This window comes from Arctopsyche grandis, chromosome 7, assembly GCF_051622035.1.
Source record: "Arctopsyche grandis isolate Sample6627 chromosome 7, ASM5162203v2, whole genome shotgun sequence".
NCBI classification, from domain to species: domain Eukaryota; kingdom Metazoa; phylum Arthropoda; class Insecta; order Trichoptera; family Hydropsychidae; genus Arctopsyche; species Arctopsyche grandis.
This window is the reverse complement of record NC_135361.1, coordinates 26,879,332-26,893,953: the sequence shown is the minus strand read 5'-3', so window position 1 is coordinate 26,893,953 and position 14,622 is coordinate 26,879,332. Positions and strand designations below refer to the sequence as shown.

Genomic DNA, 14,622 nt, shown 5'->3' with positions numbered 1-14,622 from the left:
CTATAGTTATTATCTGATGTCGATTAGTGACATTGGCATCGATGAACTTATGATTGGTAAGGGTGCACGTAACATTTTGAATGTCAATTGTGATTTTTACCGTCTCAAGTGTTATCTCGCGACCGAGTGATGGCACGAACCGATATGTCTTGTTTTATTTCTACATTGTTGCTATCTCGATTCGAATACAAGCATCTAACTTGAAAATTTAGATTCAAGATTAGATGTGTTTTTGTTTGAACTGCTGTTGATAATATTAATCAGCCGAATATGTGAGACTGTTGCTTAGTGATAACTTGAACAGTTTGAATGTTACGGATGTAGCATATCATGAGTGGGTCTTTTTATCTTGAAACCGATTGGTACACGAATTAGAGAAGATATTATAATTTATTGGAATTTGAACCCACTACTTACATATGTAGTTACATCCTTTGTCAGCTTACTTTAAAACGTTTGACTGATCTAATTATATAACAATAAGATTCTTCTTTATATGTACATGTTGTGTACTATCAAGAATGTAACATAAACCCTTAAGAGGGCTGGACACCAGCGCCTTGTCCATACAAACGTATTACACTTCTCCCTTCCTCAATTATGACACTAGAGAAATTATTTTTTAATATGCTATGGATATCCACCATTGGCATGCATCTGTGCTTTTATTTTTTTGATTAGCTATTTTTTATAGGAGCTAGGAGCCGCCAAACATCTATAAAATCGCCTCTTTTTTACACCCACGAAAAGAGTCCAGCGTGCTTATTTAACGGTCGATTTTTAAAAAAAATATGCGCATAGTTGCACAGAAAATATCTTTCTCATACCGATGATGAAATTTTTTTAAAAATTGGTCCAGTTTCGGAGGAGAAAATTGGAGAAGCGCAACTTGTGCTATTAAGAATCAAAACCAGTGATCTCATCATCGATCCTGTACAAACATGCATAACCCAAGGGGAACGTCCCCTTCGACCATTCCAGAAGAAAGAGTTCATCGCTCGATCGTAAACGGAACAAAACCCAACAGTGATGTCATCAGGAAACTGTAACACGTGTCCTAAAAAGTCGTTTACGCGTGGCACACGACCCGATTCTCAAACGAACGACGTCCCGGCGCTGACCCCATAGCTATAAACCAAACGTGTACCGAAGACACGTGCCTCGAAAACAGATCAAAACGTGTCCTGGAAATGAAGACAATGCATCTGCACACGGCACGCTTCAAGTCAGATCGTACATATATAAAGCGAGGCACCAGCTCCCAATACCAGAGTGAACCTCTGGAGTTCAACCAGCTCACTTCTCCGAAGCTCAACCTCTTCGTACATACCATTGTAACAATTGAACAAAAATAAACGATCCTCTTACAAACACAAACGGTGTTTTCTTAGACCGTGATACGGTCAACATACCTTACCTGCCTTACAGTACCTATTTTATTCCAAAAGCTGTTGGTGTTTCAAGTACATATAGTAAATAAATAAAAAAAATATGGTTTTTTAAAATCCTTATGAAAAACCATATACTGAAAAGCATGGTAAAAAACGATGACAGCATTTTTTTTACTGAAATATTAAATCCTCAAATTTAAAATGCGCCTAGGGCCCCCTCATTTACTTTATCCGCCACTGATGAAGACTATAATTGTTTGCAACTTAGCACCGAAGTTTGTTGGTTGTCTAAAACTGCATGTTTGTATCGATTGTATGCATAAAATCGCACAAAAGTGCACTCTTTGATTCAGTTTTGGAATTCCTGGAGAGTAAAGACAATGATTTGCGACTCAATTTGGTTAATTCAAAAAATGAAACAGCTTCAATAGATCAATAAAATTAAATCAAAACTAAAATTTTTCTATACAAACAAAACTTGGGGAGATGAGAATGCTCTTTCCAAATCATTTAAAACTGCAAAAACGAGATAGAGATTTGCTTGCTTATTGTCAACGGTTCTTCATTCTGACCACAGTCAAAGATTTGAAGACATTCTTCACTTGGTTATCCCAGATTGGGACCCTTTTGAAAGTAGACCCACAAACTGAGATGAATCCATACTAAACAGAGGCAATTTATTGAATTATCCACAAACGAGAAACTGAAACCATTGTTTTAACAAGGATACCACAAATTCTGGTGACAAAAACAGATACCAAGTTTATATCCTGCATTATGAGGCACTATACAGAACATGCTGATTGATTTCCCATCTTCCTATTTATTAAAACGTGGATCATACCTCATCACGAAAAAAGAAGAAACCAACTGGAAATTAGTACTTGTTTAGAAATTAGACTTACGTATGTTAGTCTCAAACATAGAATGATCACCGATCTGATAAATCATACGGTCGAAGACAACTATAAAAAAATCTGTATTCCAATTTTCAATTTAATTGATAGAAAGGTTTAGGAGATACATATGTTTAATTTACAAAACCTATTATAATATTTTTACTGTTTGTAAAAAATTCCGGCAATCCATAATGAATTGAGATTCAGAATTTAAATTTTTTATGATAATGTTAATAACCATATTTGACATCACCAACAATTTTATAAGATTGAAGTTTTGCAATTGAACACATCTTTTATTTACTATCACACTCGGCATCTACATATATATATAAGATGTACGTACTTTCCAAGATTTCCATGTGATATCTTATTCATGATAAAAATACTCATATCAGTATAATAATATTGAATTGAATTGTCTTCATTATTTTCAACATTGTAGTATAATTATTTAATTATCAAAAACATTATTTTCTGAATCCAAAGTGTATGTCAAATTTAAAACTCAATATCATTCCCATTTTATATCATTTAATTTTAACTTATAAGACAATACATACAGCGAAAAACAAATATATATATATAAAAAATGGCATCTCTATATTTTGAACTCGTTGATTCTTCAGTTAAATTAAATTAGTTACGTACTATAAATGAAAGATCATATATGCTAAAAATTAAATTTATTGTAATATCCTAATATTCTACAAAACTTTATAATGAAATACAAAACAAATGGAAACATTCTATATATATTATATAAAAAAAGACATATTTTACTAGGATAAATAAAATACGAAATCACAATTCATTGTTGTTAACCTTTTTTTAATAAACAAACAAATATACAATGTTTATTTTACAAATATGTGTAATACAAAATACAGTACTAGTAGTAGTGGCAGAAAACTTTAGACTGTAAAACTATACAATCTTCGACGCATCACTTAGCAACAGGTACATACCGTGAACGACAACGTTTGAAGAACGATTATCGTTCAATTATGGCATCTAGAAATCTGATTTTGGATTATGTATAGATAAAGTAAACACTGGCTGATTTAATGATAGATTAAGAACAGGTGGCGAGTATTGAATGTAAATTTAATAACTAGATGAGTTCTCCTTTAAGGAGTTTCTTGTCGAAGAGGAACTCTCCGAGGAGGGCGTTGTTCGCCATCATCTTATCGAGGGTAGAAGATTTACCAGCAAGATCTCTCTGTCCTTTGTATTGTTCGTCCAAGAAATCACCGGCAAGATAATCCACAAGCTGTCAAATAAACAAATAAATCAGTTGAATTCAGCATTTGATGCAATTAATTAATAATAGCAACAAACTTACATGATAATCATTGAACTCTTCGGAATCTTCGCAGATCTTGATCAAGTTTCGGATACTCTTTGTAACTTCAGCCTCCAAATTCAAAGCTGCTTTCAAAGCAGTCACACCGTTTTCCCATTCAAGTCTCTTGGGAATCTGAAATACGAATACACTTTAATAATAGTAAATATTGAATATTTGTTAAATTATTCCCAATTCACTAACCGGTACTCTGATGAGGCTGCTAATCTCACTGGTCAGCTCTCCTCTCATCAGCAAGTACTCGATGAGTTTCATTCCGTGTTGACGCTCCTCTGATGACGCTTCGAAGAACATTTTAGCAAAGCCCGGTCGGTTAACCTGCAACGGGAAAGGATACGGTAAACAAAAGCGAACAATATAAATCTAAATGTATGATAAATATGTAAAATACTCTCACCGTATCCCTCGAAAAGTAGGCTCCCATCGACAAGTACTCCATGGATGCTTTGATTTCCATCTGAATCTGTTCTCTCATGGCGTTGGTGCATGTTTTTTGCATGGTAATCCAATCGGTCGGAATATCAGCCGGTTTAGATTGACCTGAAAAGTGAGGAAATTCTTAAATGAGTCATTGAAACACGTGACATGGTCGTTTATATATATATATATATATATATAACATTTGCAACATGATGAAATATTTAATTCATCAAATAATTATGAAGGTTCGAATGAAAATTTACGACATTGATACAATGTCGGTTTCAATTTTCATATTTGGCTTCGGTATCTAAAAATATGTCTCACAAAGGGACAATGGAAGTATTGCACAACAAAACACGTGTTTGTTTGCGATTGAACGTTAGTTCTATTTTTTTTTCACTCCACAAAGGACAAAGGGCGATTATTCAGCATACGTGATGAATCATCGGAATACTTAACAGCACATAAATGACTTACGATTCATATTTTATTCATATAAGTCTTTGTTTAATATTGTAAATACGTTTTTTTCCCTCAAAATTATTCAGTTTGTATTATAGTTCTACAAAAATTATTCAATCTACAAGAAAATCATTCATTTTGTAAAGAATAAAAACAACTATAATATAAATCTTAAGTGTACATATATCATCATAATCATCTACAGCCGATAACCATCCACTGCTGGATGAAGGCCTCTCCGACACGCTTCCACTCGTCTCTGTTTTGCGCAACTCTCATCCATCTCACTCCACACATTTTCCTAATTTCGTCTATCCATCTTCCCTGCGGTCTTCCTTTTACCCTTTTGCATTCTCTCGGGTACCATTCAAGCACTTCTTTCGTCCATTCTTCTAGCCACGTGGCCCACCCATTGCCATTTCAATCTCTTTATGTATGTTTCAATCTGTAATACCTCAATTCATCATATTCGACATATCATAAGCAAAAATAAATGATTATTTTTATACCCAATAGTTATCGTGATAATTTCATTGCTTGGCAATTGTTATTTATTATTTAATCGCTAGATCTACTCAGCTTTTCTCAAGCCAAAAGTTAAGTAGTTTAATTGATATTGCATATATACTAGCACAGTATTGAATAAGCATTTAATAAATATGTCCGTATTATATGTACAAAATCGCATCATAAAGTTACAATGTTTGAAATACAATATTACTCAAATCTTTTTTCTTTACGGAACGATTTTTATTTTAGTTTTAAAAGCATACAGTTCTGAAGACGTAGAATATTTGTACCGGCAAGTCGTATATAGCTATTAGCGTTCAAAATAAGACAGTGTCAACTTTTGGTCATCGTCCAAAAACTCTTGAGCTTTACAACTACGTTGAAAATTTGTTTTTGTTATTCTCCGAAACCTCGGAATACATATTTTGTTTCATGTGTGCATTTCGCAGATAAATCAACAAACCGTGATAGTTTATCTCGGCAAACATAAACAAATGTACCAGAACGTGTAACATTTAATATCAAATTATTTCATTATCTCTATATATGTATGTAATTGACATAAAAATAAAACATTAACCTGATACAAAACGGGGATTCTCTAATAAAATCATAAACAAAATGGCGGCGTATCTAATCTATCATTAATTTGAAAGAAAGAAAAGGGGATTTTCCATTCAAATTAGAAACAAAATGGCGGAGCATCTATTACAGCAGATCATTAAATTGTAAGAAAAAAAAGGGGATTTTCCAATCAAATTAGAAACAAAATGGCGGCCAATCTATGACAGCCATGAATGATGTGCAATTTTTTTTCCGAGATTTGTAGAACGGAAGTGTCGATCACGCGCCATTTTAGCATGATTAATGCGCAAGCAAAGTGCAAAGTCACGGTGATGCAGAGTCGCATATTGATTATTGTTGTTATTATCGTTTTTGTGGTAGAAAAGATGGCGTCCATTGTTGTTGTTTCCATCGGCCAGGTCAAAGTTGATGGAAAGTGATACAAAGCGAGTGGGGATGGCGAATTTAACGCCAACGGCGCACAATCGTATTCAAGGTCGCATAATATTGCAAATCCGACTATATTCTGCAACAATCTATCAGGTTCCATAGGCAATTTCAAAAAAACCGGCGGCCATTTTGAAAGAAAGTTTTCTCTCGTTGGCAAAACTGATGGAACAAAAAGAAGACTTGCGCATTTGCAAGTATGGATTTGGAATGAGCCAATTAATATATATGAATATTGAATAAAAGAAGTATTACTACAAATACACAATAGTGTAAAGATGCTAATAAAAAAAGTATGAATGTCCACAATTTAAAAAGCGCATGTTATTCAAATTGAGACAATTTCCATATACAAATTGTGATCTAGTTTCTTCAAAACGACTTTCTATTTATTTGAATAGACCGGTTGCAAAAAAAAACTGAAATATTTAATAAGCGTCACCGCATATTGGACAAGTCTTTAAATACGTCTATTAAATTTGAATATCAACAAAAAAAAATGCAAAGACCCAAAAGAAAAGTCCGAAAAGTATGATTATTTTTTTGTAGCTCCAAAAATTTTCAAACGTTTGCACAGAACAATCATATAACGAAAATGAATATGATGAAAAAGCCTAAGTGGAAGATGTGAGAGCAACTGTCAAGTCCCGATTTGAGGGACGAGATCGCATGGTCACCCTACATTTTGACAGCGCGCAAGTGACAGCCGGCCCCGTATTGGCGATTAGTATTGTGGTATATATTTGGTGTTAGTGTTTATTACAAAAGATGTACTCACATTGCAACTTGGCATCGGCCAAAGCCGCCACAGCCAGAAGGACTAACAGCGAGGTGATCGTCGCAGCCATTTCTTGGGAAGTTGAGTGTGAGAATGTTGAACAGACAACGAACCGAGCGAATATGACAGGGACGACCTTTGCACGCACTGGAGCAGAAGGCGACTGCTTCTCTCTTCGAACAACAAACGCGCCATCAGAATATCGAGAGTGGGGGGATTCTGTGACGTCACGCTATTGCGCCGTACATACAAATATACCAATAGTGTCTCGTATTCGATTCCGTTTCATTTATGTCCATTTTTTTACTAGTTTCCCAGAGAAATGTAGTAATAATAGAAGGGCCCTTACGAAGAAATAACTGTTGTCAATATTACGCGATACGTCTCTATAAATACGCTACAACGCACGGAATACAATCGGATCAATTTTGCTTATAATAATGTATCCCATTTTGTTTATTGTGTGTTTTTGAATGTATTGTGCAATTTTTACCGATTCTTGCCGATCTTGTGAGTAATATAAGGCCTTGTTCATAGTCTCGACAATGTCGCTGCGACAAAATTGAAGAAGTGTCGCTGTTCATACTAATGTCTAATAGTGTTCATAGTGAGCGCGACTAACTGTCGCGCTTACTATGAACACTATTAGACATTAGTATGAACAGCGACACTTCTTCGTTTTTTTCACAGCGACATTGTCGAGACTATGAACAAGGCCTAAACAAACAGATAAGTTTTTATCGGACATACGTCGAACACCAAGCATCAAATACGATTGATGGTAAAATTATTTAGGATTGTCTGTGGACAATCGTCACTTGACAACAATATGACGCCTAAAGTCACTTCTATTAATATAACATTTCTCTGTAGTTTCCACTTTTTGCATCATTATCTGCACACTACGGTGGATGGAAGCTTCTCGATCCTCATTTAGTGGGAACTTTTTTACTTTTTTAGTATAGCTAGTATAGCGGCTCCACGCTCAAAAACCAATTATTATGGTAAGAACTAGAAATCGGCGTTTGTTGATGTTTTTCACACAAAACATAGTTCACTATTGTCAACCATTTTTTTTTTTGTTGCTCTCTTCAGTCGCGGCTCGTCTATACGGGCTGCGGGGCTGCCTTTATTTCTTTCCAAAACCACCCGTCGAAATATCAACGGGCGCAACACTAGTATTACATAAAATAAAACTAATAAATAGAGGTAGGATAGTCACAGTGCTATCCATTGTTCGGCAAACCTTTAACAATGCATTTACAACCTTTGAACAATACACGGCCCCCTCAGGCTCCGGTGACTACTAATAAACAAACGGTGGATAAACGTCAACGACTACCTCGCCGGGCAGATTTCAAACGCGTCTTACACGATATTTTTGCACCATCGTAATGGCGGAGGATCCATTTACTTATATTGATGACCAAAATGAGCAATATGGCAAAGTATGAAAACGATTGGATAAGAGAAAAATTTTTTCCTGAATTGTAATCGTAAGTGAAACGTAAAGGAGGTATGTTGTTACGGGGACGAGTAGGAGATAGTGTAAAAATATTATAGTCACAGATTTTATCAGATGATTATATTATTTAAATAGCAGTAAGTATACACGAGATTAATGTACAAGCTTGTATTACAAGCTACTAGTCTCAAAGTGAATCGCAAGTTACTAGTTAGGCTGTTTAATCGCAAGTGATCTTCAATATGATTAACATGAGCATATATTCAATAAGGGTAACAATTTCAACCAATCACATTTTGGTAAAACAACTGGTGATTAACAGTGGCATTCATGCGCAAGATAGTTTTAGTATTTGATATATGTATCCCTTAGTGTACTGACAAATGGATGGGTAGGATTAAGAGGGATAATAATATTTAAGGGTAGCACAATTCGTGAGAAAAATATATATATAAGTAATAAAGTAAGTAAAAATTTAATTTAAAAAATTTAAGTAAAAATATATTTAAGTAAAAACAATATTTTAAGATTTAGTATTTGACATACATATGTATCCCTTGAGTGTATCAAGAAATGGTTTTGTAGATACACAGAATTAGTCATACAGATTTAAGAGGGATAATAATATTCGAGGGAAACACAATTCGTGAGAAAAATATAGCAAAGCAATAAAATTAATTAAAAACAATATTTTAAGATTTAGTGTTTGCATATGTATCCCTTGAGTGTATCGAGAAATGGTTGGGTTAGGTTAGGTTAGGTTTGCATATGTATCCCTAGAGTGTATCGAGAAATGGTTGGGTTACATACACACAATTTGTTGTGCAGATTAAAAGGGATAATAATATTTGAGGGTAGCACGAGTTGTGAGACAAAAATGCAGCTAAAGCAATAAAGATTTTGAAAGTCTCATAAAAAACATCAATTAAACGTGCGCTCAAAGAATCAAGATAAACAACAAGCGGGAATAAAGAGTAATATAAGTACATACATATGTAGGTTGTAAGATATAGCTCTTACAACCAGCAGCATAGCTCTGACGTTAAGCTTCTGCTTACCGTCAAGAAGGTGCCGGGTTCAATCCCTGAATAAAAATGAATTTTTCAGAGTATGCTGTTGGTCAGACCTGGATTTGTGACTCCAGGTTGATCGTTTCCTATCAGACTTTGCCAATTTTCTCTGATTTCATTGTTGAAACGGTTCCCGAAAAAAAAAAAATTGGCCAAAAAATCCTTCCTACCTACTATGTCACCACTATTTGAAATTTGATTGATGTACAATAAAAATTTATGTACAATTCATAGATGTCTCGTTAATTTGCGAGTTTTTTCAGTGTCTTGCAATTCAACGACTTATAATAAAAATGCTGCATTTGTATTTGTAATTGGCCAAGAAGGCGCATTGGGATTTACCTGTAAGGCCTTCCTGGTATATATGTAAAAAAAAAATAAAATAAAATAACAATAAAGGAGGTATGTAATAACTAATAACACAGCCATACAAGTAAGCATTAGACAAAACGAAGTTGATTTGGCTACTAAAATTGATCTCTACGAAACAATTAATGCTTCCGCTATTTGGGTAATTGAATTGAATAAAAGATAATCTAATTGAAATGTGTGCGCACGACAGCACCTTAGTGTGGAGTATCGTTTCGCTCGAACACTAGTGTTGTCTCCGATCGGCTTATTCCATTTCTCAGAGCCTTCTACACCAGGGAGTGTAAAGGTCGTCTGTCTGCATTCGCTCCAGCTCATTCGAGTCTCATCTCCCGAGGCGATCGCCCCTTAGCGCTCCGCCCCACACCCCCGACTCTGACTACAGTCTCAAACTCGGTAAGCACTCGATCCATTATTCGATTAGTTCCATTTTCCATTTTCCATTCGATCGTTCCGAGTCTCAGCACTCAGCAGCCTCATTGTTCGACTAGGGTGACTAAGCGTTGTGCCGCTAAAAACGGAACACTTTGCCCCCGCCTCATACGCACTTTGTTTACCAACGTCTTATAAAACGTAATTGAATTATTGCGCTTCAATACTATTCTAAAATTACATGCATTTAAATCGAATTGCGTCGTGCGAATTCGATATCCGGTTATCACCATTTGGCACGTTTCGACATCGTGCATTATTTCCGCTCAATTTTATTTCCATGTAACCGCGAGCCATTTTGATTGCCATGCCAAATCGATTGTGATACGAGTAGGTAGGCGGATTTTTTTTTATATCATGTATATTCTGAATATTGTTATCTTTTGGGTTATTCAATATGTATGTATTATAAATGTAGATTGAAGATTAGAGTCTGTTAAGATTATTCTTTTGTATTTATATATAGAAATTATGGGTAAAGTTCAACGTTCGATTAATTTCAATTGAATATACTATACAATTTCTAAACCGTTTTGGTACTTTAAAGTAATTACTTTGAAAATAACACAAGGTGTATTGTTAATTTATAGAAATATAGCAAGTTTCGTTCTATTGCAATAGTATGTGCATAGCTTTCTTTAGTTGTTTTACCCGGCTTCGCTCAGTATTTATAATATAAACATAAATCTAAAAGTAAATATTCATTTGGTTTTTTATTAAATTTATTTGAATCGAAAAAAAAATTTAACCACTTTGTCATAGAAACTTTGATTTGTTTTCGAAACTCCCAACAAACCTTACATACATACAAAGTCTCTTTAGAAATTATATATTAGATATGACTATCCAGGGACGTAACTAGAAAAATTGAGTCCGCATGCAAATGTTAGCAAAAGACCCCCTCCTTTAGTAGTCTTTTTTTTTAATTAAATTTATATTGATGATAATTAAAATTTTCTTTTTCCTCGCCTTCAAAATTCGCAAATTATGCAATTACATATTTTTTCAAAGACATTTCAGAAGCTTCTTTATGTTCAATTGATAATATTGTTGGACCCGAATCGAATTTCTTTTATAGTCTTTTATTCATTTTTATATACTAAAAGTTCGTTCAACACTAGCGACAATAACCGGTTAAGTTAAGCAACCGACACTTTCCATAGATATTTTGAAATTTACAAATCCAAAAACTGTTTAATAGACATTGTTGCATTCAGATCACTTCTTAACGAAGTTATAACTTGACTTCCAAGACTTTAATTTAAAAAATGTCTAGTATTTTTATTTAAAAATCTAAATCTAAAAGGCCCACATGCCCGTGCAGCATAATAGTTATTTAATCTATCGGAATTATTTAATACCGTAAGTATTAAAGTTGATGAAACAGTAAATTACCATTTATTTTCAATCGTAAGAAATCTTTGAAAAATTTATCAAACTTTTAAGTGCTAAAATTGATACTTATCAGTCATTTTTTTAACATACATACATACTCAGGTTTAATTAAAAATCATTAATAAATACATAAGTAAGATATTTTTCTTAAAATTATCAATAAATTGTGAGCAATCCAAGTAATACAATGAATTATATGTATGTAAAGACAAAGTAGGGTACTTATTGGTTATACGTGCGCATCCAAGCATCACACACCATACACACTTTAACTAAATACAAATACAAGACAGTTACATGGATTGCATTCAGGTGTTGCAATTAGTTTAATTGACAGTACGCAATCAGTGATTGACGTTATATCGATAAAAATCGGAAACGCACATCCCAAATAATTTCAAATGTTCTGGTGGAGGCCAGCATTGTCTTATCTCAGATAAAATCGCTTCAAATGGATCTTAGTTTCGTATTATATGCCGACACAAACTCTGTCATGAGTTGACGAGCCGTACCATACTGTATACTGTCACTTTACTAAAACTATTTGCTACAACTAGATTTGTATTTGTATGTGTTAGTGAAAGTGTGTATACTTGATGCTCAGATGCGCCCGTATAATCGACAAGTACCCGAAATACAACGAATTCTCTACCAACACATTATCAACCGAACTTGTCATAAAATTGTAATAGAAAATCTCGCTGTAGCATTAAGTTTTCGTTTCTAGAACAATTTGAAAAAGTATACCATTAAAATCACAAAAAAAAATCCCGATGATTGGATAGACGGTTTCAGAAATCAGATAATGAATTAACACGAAAAAAATATATGCTTCAAGAGCAAAACCCGATAAATATCATTATACTTTAGTATGTGAATAAAATGAAAACCTTTGTGTTTAATACGACTCGCATATTGACTTTGAATTGTGACTCAAATGTTATATCAAAGTTCAATCTGCGTATAAAAATATTATTGTGAAATAATTATCGCTCATAAAAGTAGAGGAAAATGTAGTAATTTTCTAAATCGAAAACAAACATACAAAAGTAGCTTAAAAATATATAAAGTAATAATGCAATAATGCTATTCATAATATAATACTTGTACGCGATATTAGTTATCTATGTTTATCAAATGATGACTGTTGTTTTGTATGGTTTGAAATTGGACGACATAGCAACTAAACACCGATCAGAATAAATAATTATAACACATGATTTATTTAAAATTTAATTTCAGATCAAAAATGAAGTCCATATTTGCATTCCTGGCCCTCTACTTGGCCATGGCCAATGCTGAAAGTTGTTATAGCGAATTGGCTACTGTGTGCCGCAACAACCCTGGAAGATACACAGACGTTAAAGGTATTCATTTTTATCAAACACATGTACAAAACCTCAACCAGATGAACTCCGAGCTAATGTAAAATATATTATAACGTAGACATGCCATCTTGCAACTCGAAATACTCGTCTTTCGACCATGAGGTGATCTCCGGTAGACTTCAAGATTACGCCATGGAACACATCGCCTATTCGTACCAGTACTTGTTGATGGCCGCCAACTTCGGCAACTATCAGAAGAACCGTGAAGGTTTCCAAAAGCTGTTCCAGAAGCTCAGCGACGAGAACTGGGAATCCTCCATCGACCTGATCAAACACATTACTAAACGAGGCGGTCACGTCAAATTCGCACCGTACAGTGCCAAAATGAACACCGACACTACCTTCGAAGAGTATGAACTGGGATCCATGGCTTACGCTTTGGACATTCAGAAAGGTTTGGCCAAGAAAGCACATGCAATCCACGGCGAATCTTCCAAATTGGGCGGTGAACATCACGATCCTGAGGTAATTGTGATTTTTTTAACACACTTTCAGTTGTATTTTATTTCATGTTATTGAAAATACATTGTTTTTTTTTTTGTTTCAGATTGCATCGTTCATTGAAGAAAAGTTTGTTCACAAACACTCTGCTCTTGTGCGTGATTTGGCTGGCCATACAAACGATCTGAAGAAGTTGTCGTACAGCCAAACGGACAGCTCTTTGGCTTTGTTCTTGTTCGATGAATATCTTAAATCGTAATTTATACGCTGCGAGACAAAATTAAGCAGTTGCCGTGTTTGAAGTCTTAGTCTTAATGTTTTTCGCTTTTAATAGTTCGACATTGTCAATTCTAATAAAACAATAAAGATCAAATAGTAGAGTATTCCTTTAATGGATACTGGACAAATGTAGAAATAGGGGTGATATTACTTTTGTGTCATGATGTTTTACATATATATCAAAAACAAGATTGTATTTAGTATATATCCAATTGTATATTTTCCACATGTTTTGAGTATTGATTTTTTTTTTATTATTACACATTTGTTCTTTTTTTTTCTCTTAATAAATTTTATAATACACTATTTTATCGTTTTTATTTTTATATAAGGTTCAAATTTATGTTTACATAATTCAATATACTTACATATTTACAATAAATCTGAAAACTTGATAATTCTTTATTTGTTGTTACAAAACCAACAGAGTATTAGAATTTCATTCTTGAAAGTAAATAAATGTAAAGGCAAGAATTTTGATACAAATGCGTAAGTAAATAAAAGAGAAATATGCGCTAATATCATTACTTAGTTATCTAATGAGTTGAAATTTTTAATTCATTTAATAAAGTTAGTTATATTAATGATTTCTATTCTACAAAATCAAAGCAAATTCTCTTCTCCCATATTCAATATTAAATCCTGAAACTAATTCTCCTCAGCAAAATCAAAAGGAGTTCGATTACATTAGAATAAATATAAACTATATGATAAATAATGAAAATAAAATCCTTATTAATAAAATTTATAATAAATTAACTTTAAATATCTCCTTAATATAGTTCTTTTATCTTTTATTTAATTACCTTATTGCTTTGTATAATATCCGAAGAACTACGATTTCATTTCAAAACTAAATGGGTATCATATTGTATTTGGATTCGACATACATTTAAGTACCAAATTGTTGGAGCTTAAGCTTTACTAATTCCGAATCCTTTTC

General features: G+C 33.6%; 2 protein-coding genes across 2 annotated transcripts; one reads left to right on the top strand and one right to left on the bottom strand.

Annotated features, from left to right (window-relative positions):
* Positions 1–3,396: 3,396 nt before the first annotated feature.
* Fer1HCH (ferritin 1 heavy chain) lies at positions 3,397–7,055 on the bottom strand. Its single transcript, XM_077434840.1, has 5 exons — positions 6,841–7,055; positions 4,054–4,196; positions 3,840–3,974; positions 3,636–3,770; positions 3,397–3,563 (listed from the first exon to the last, which is right to left on the bottom strand). Exons 1-5 carry the CDS (start codon positions 6,908–6,910, stop codon positions 3,405–3,407), a joined length of 642 nt encoding a protein of 213 aa, XP_077290966.1. The 5' UTR covers positions 6,911–7,055; the 3' UTR covers positions 3,397–3,404.
* A 2,950-nt stretch (positions 7,056–10,005) lies between these two features.
* On the top strand, positions 10,006–13,985 carry Fer2LCH (ferritin 2 light chain). Its single transcript, XM_077434841.1, has 4 exons — positions 10,006–10,140; positions 12,814–12,938; positions 13,018–13,424; positions 13,507–13,985. Exons 2-4 carry the CDS (start codon positions 12,821–12,823, stop codon positions 13,657–13,659), a joined length of 678 nt encoding a protein of 225 aa, XP_077290967.1. The 5' UTR covers positions 10,006–10,140; positions 12,814–12,820; the 3' UTR covers positions 13,660–13,985.
* The last annotated feature ends 637 nt before the right edge of the window (positions 13,986–14,622 follow it).

What these genes read in the sequence shown, in the direction of transcription:
- Fer1HCH (XM_077434840.1), bottom strand. Translation starts at nt 6,910, where the DNA reads ATGGCTGCGACGATCACCTCGCTGTTAGTCCTTCTGGCTGTGGCGGCT. An exon ending in GCAGCCTCATCAGAGTACCG is followed by an intron (nt 3,771 to 3,839) that starts GTTAGTGAATTG and finishes TTCGTATTTCAG; the next exon opens with ATTCCCAAGAGACTTGAATG. An exon ending in AAGAGTTCAATGATTATCAT is followed by an intron (nt 3,564 to 3,635) that starts GTAAGTTTGTTG and finishes TTTATTTGACAG; the next exon opens with CTTGTGGATTATCTTGCCGG.
- Fer2LCH (XM_077434841.1), top strand. Translation starts at nt 12,821, where the DNA reads ATGAAGTCCATATTTGCATTCCTGGCCCTCTACTTGGCCATGGCCAAT. An exon ending in AAGATACACAGACGTTAAAG is followed by an intron (nt 12,939 to 13,017) that starts GTATTCATTTTT and finishes ATTATAACGTAG; the next exon opens with ACATGCCATCTTGCAACTCG. An exon ending in GTGAACATCACGATCCTGAG is followed by an intron (nt 13,425 to 13,506) that starts GTAATTGTGATT and finishes TTTTTGTTTCAG; the next exon opens with ATTGCATCGTTCATTGAAGA.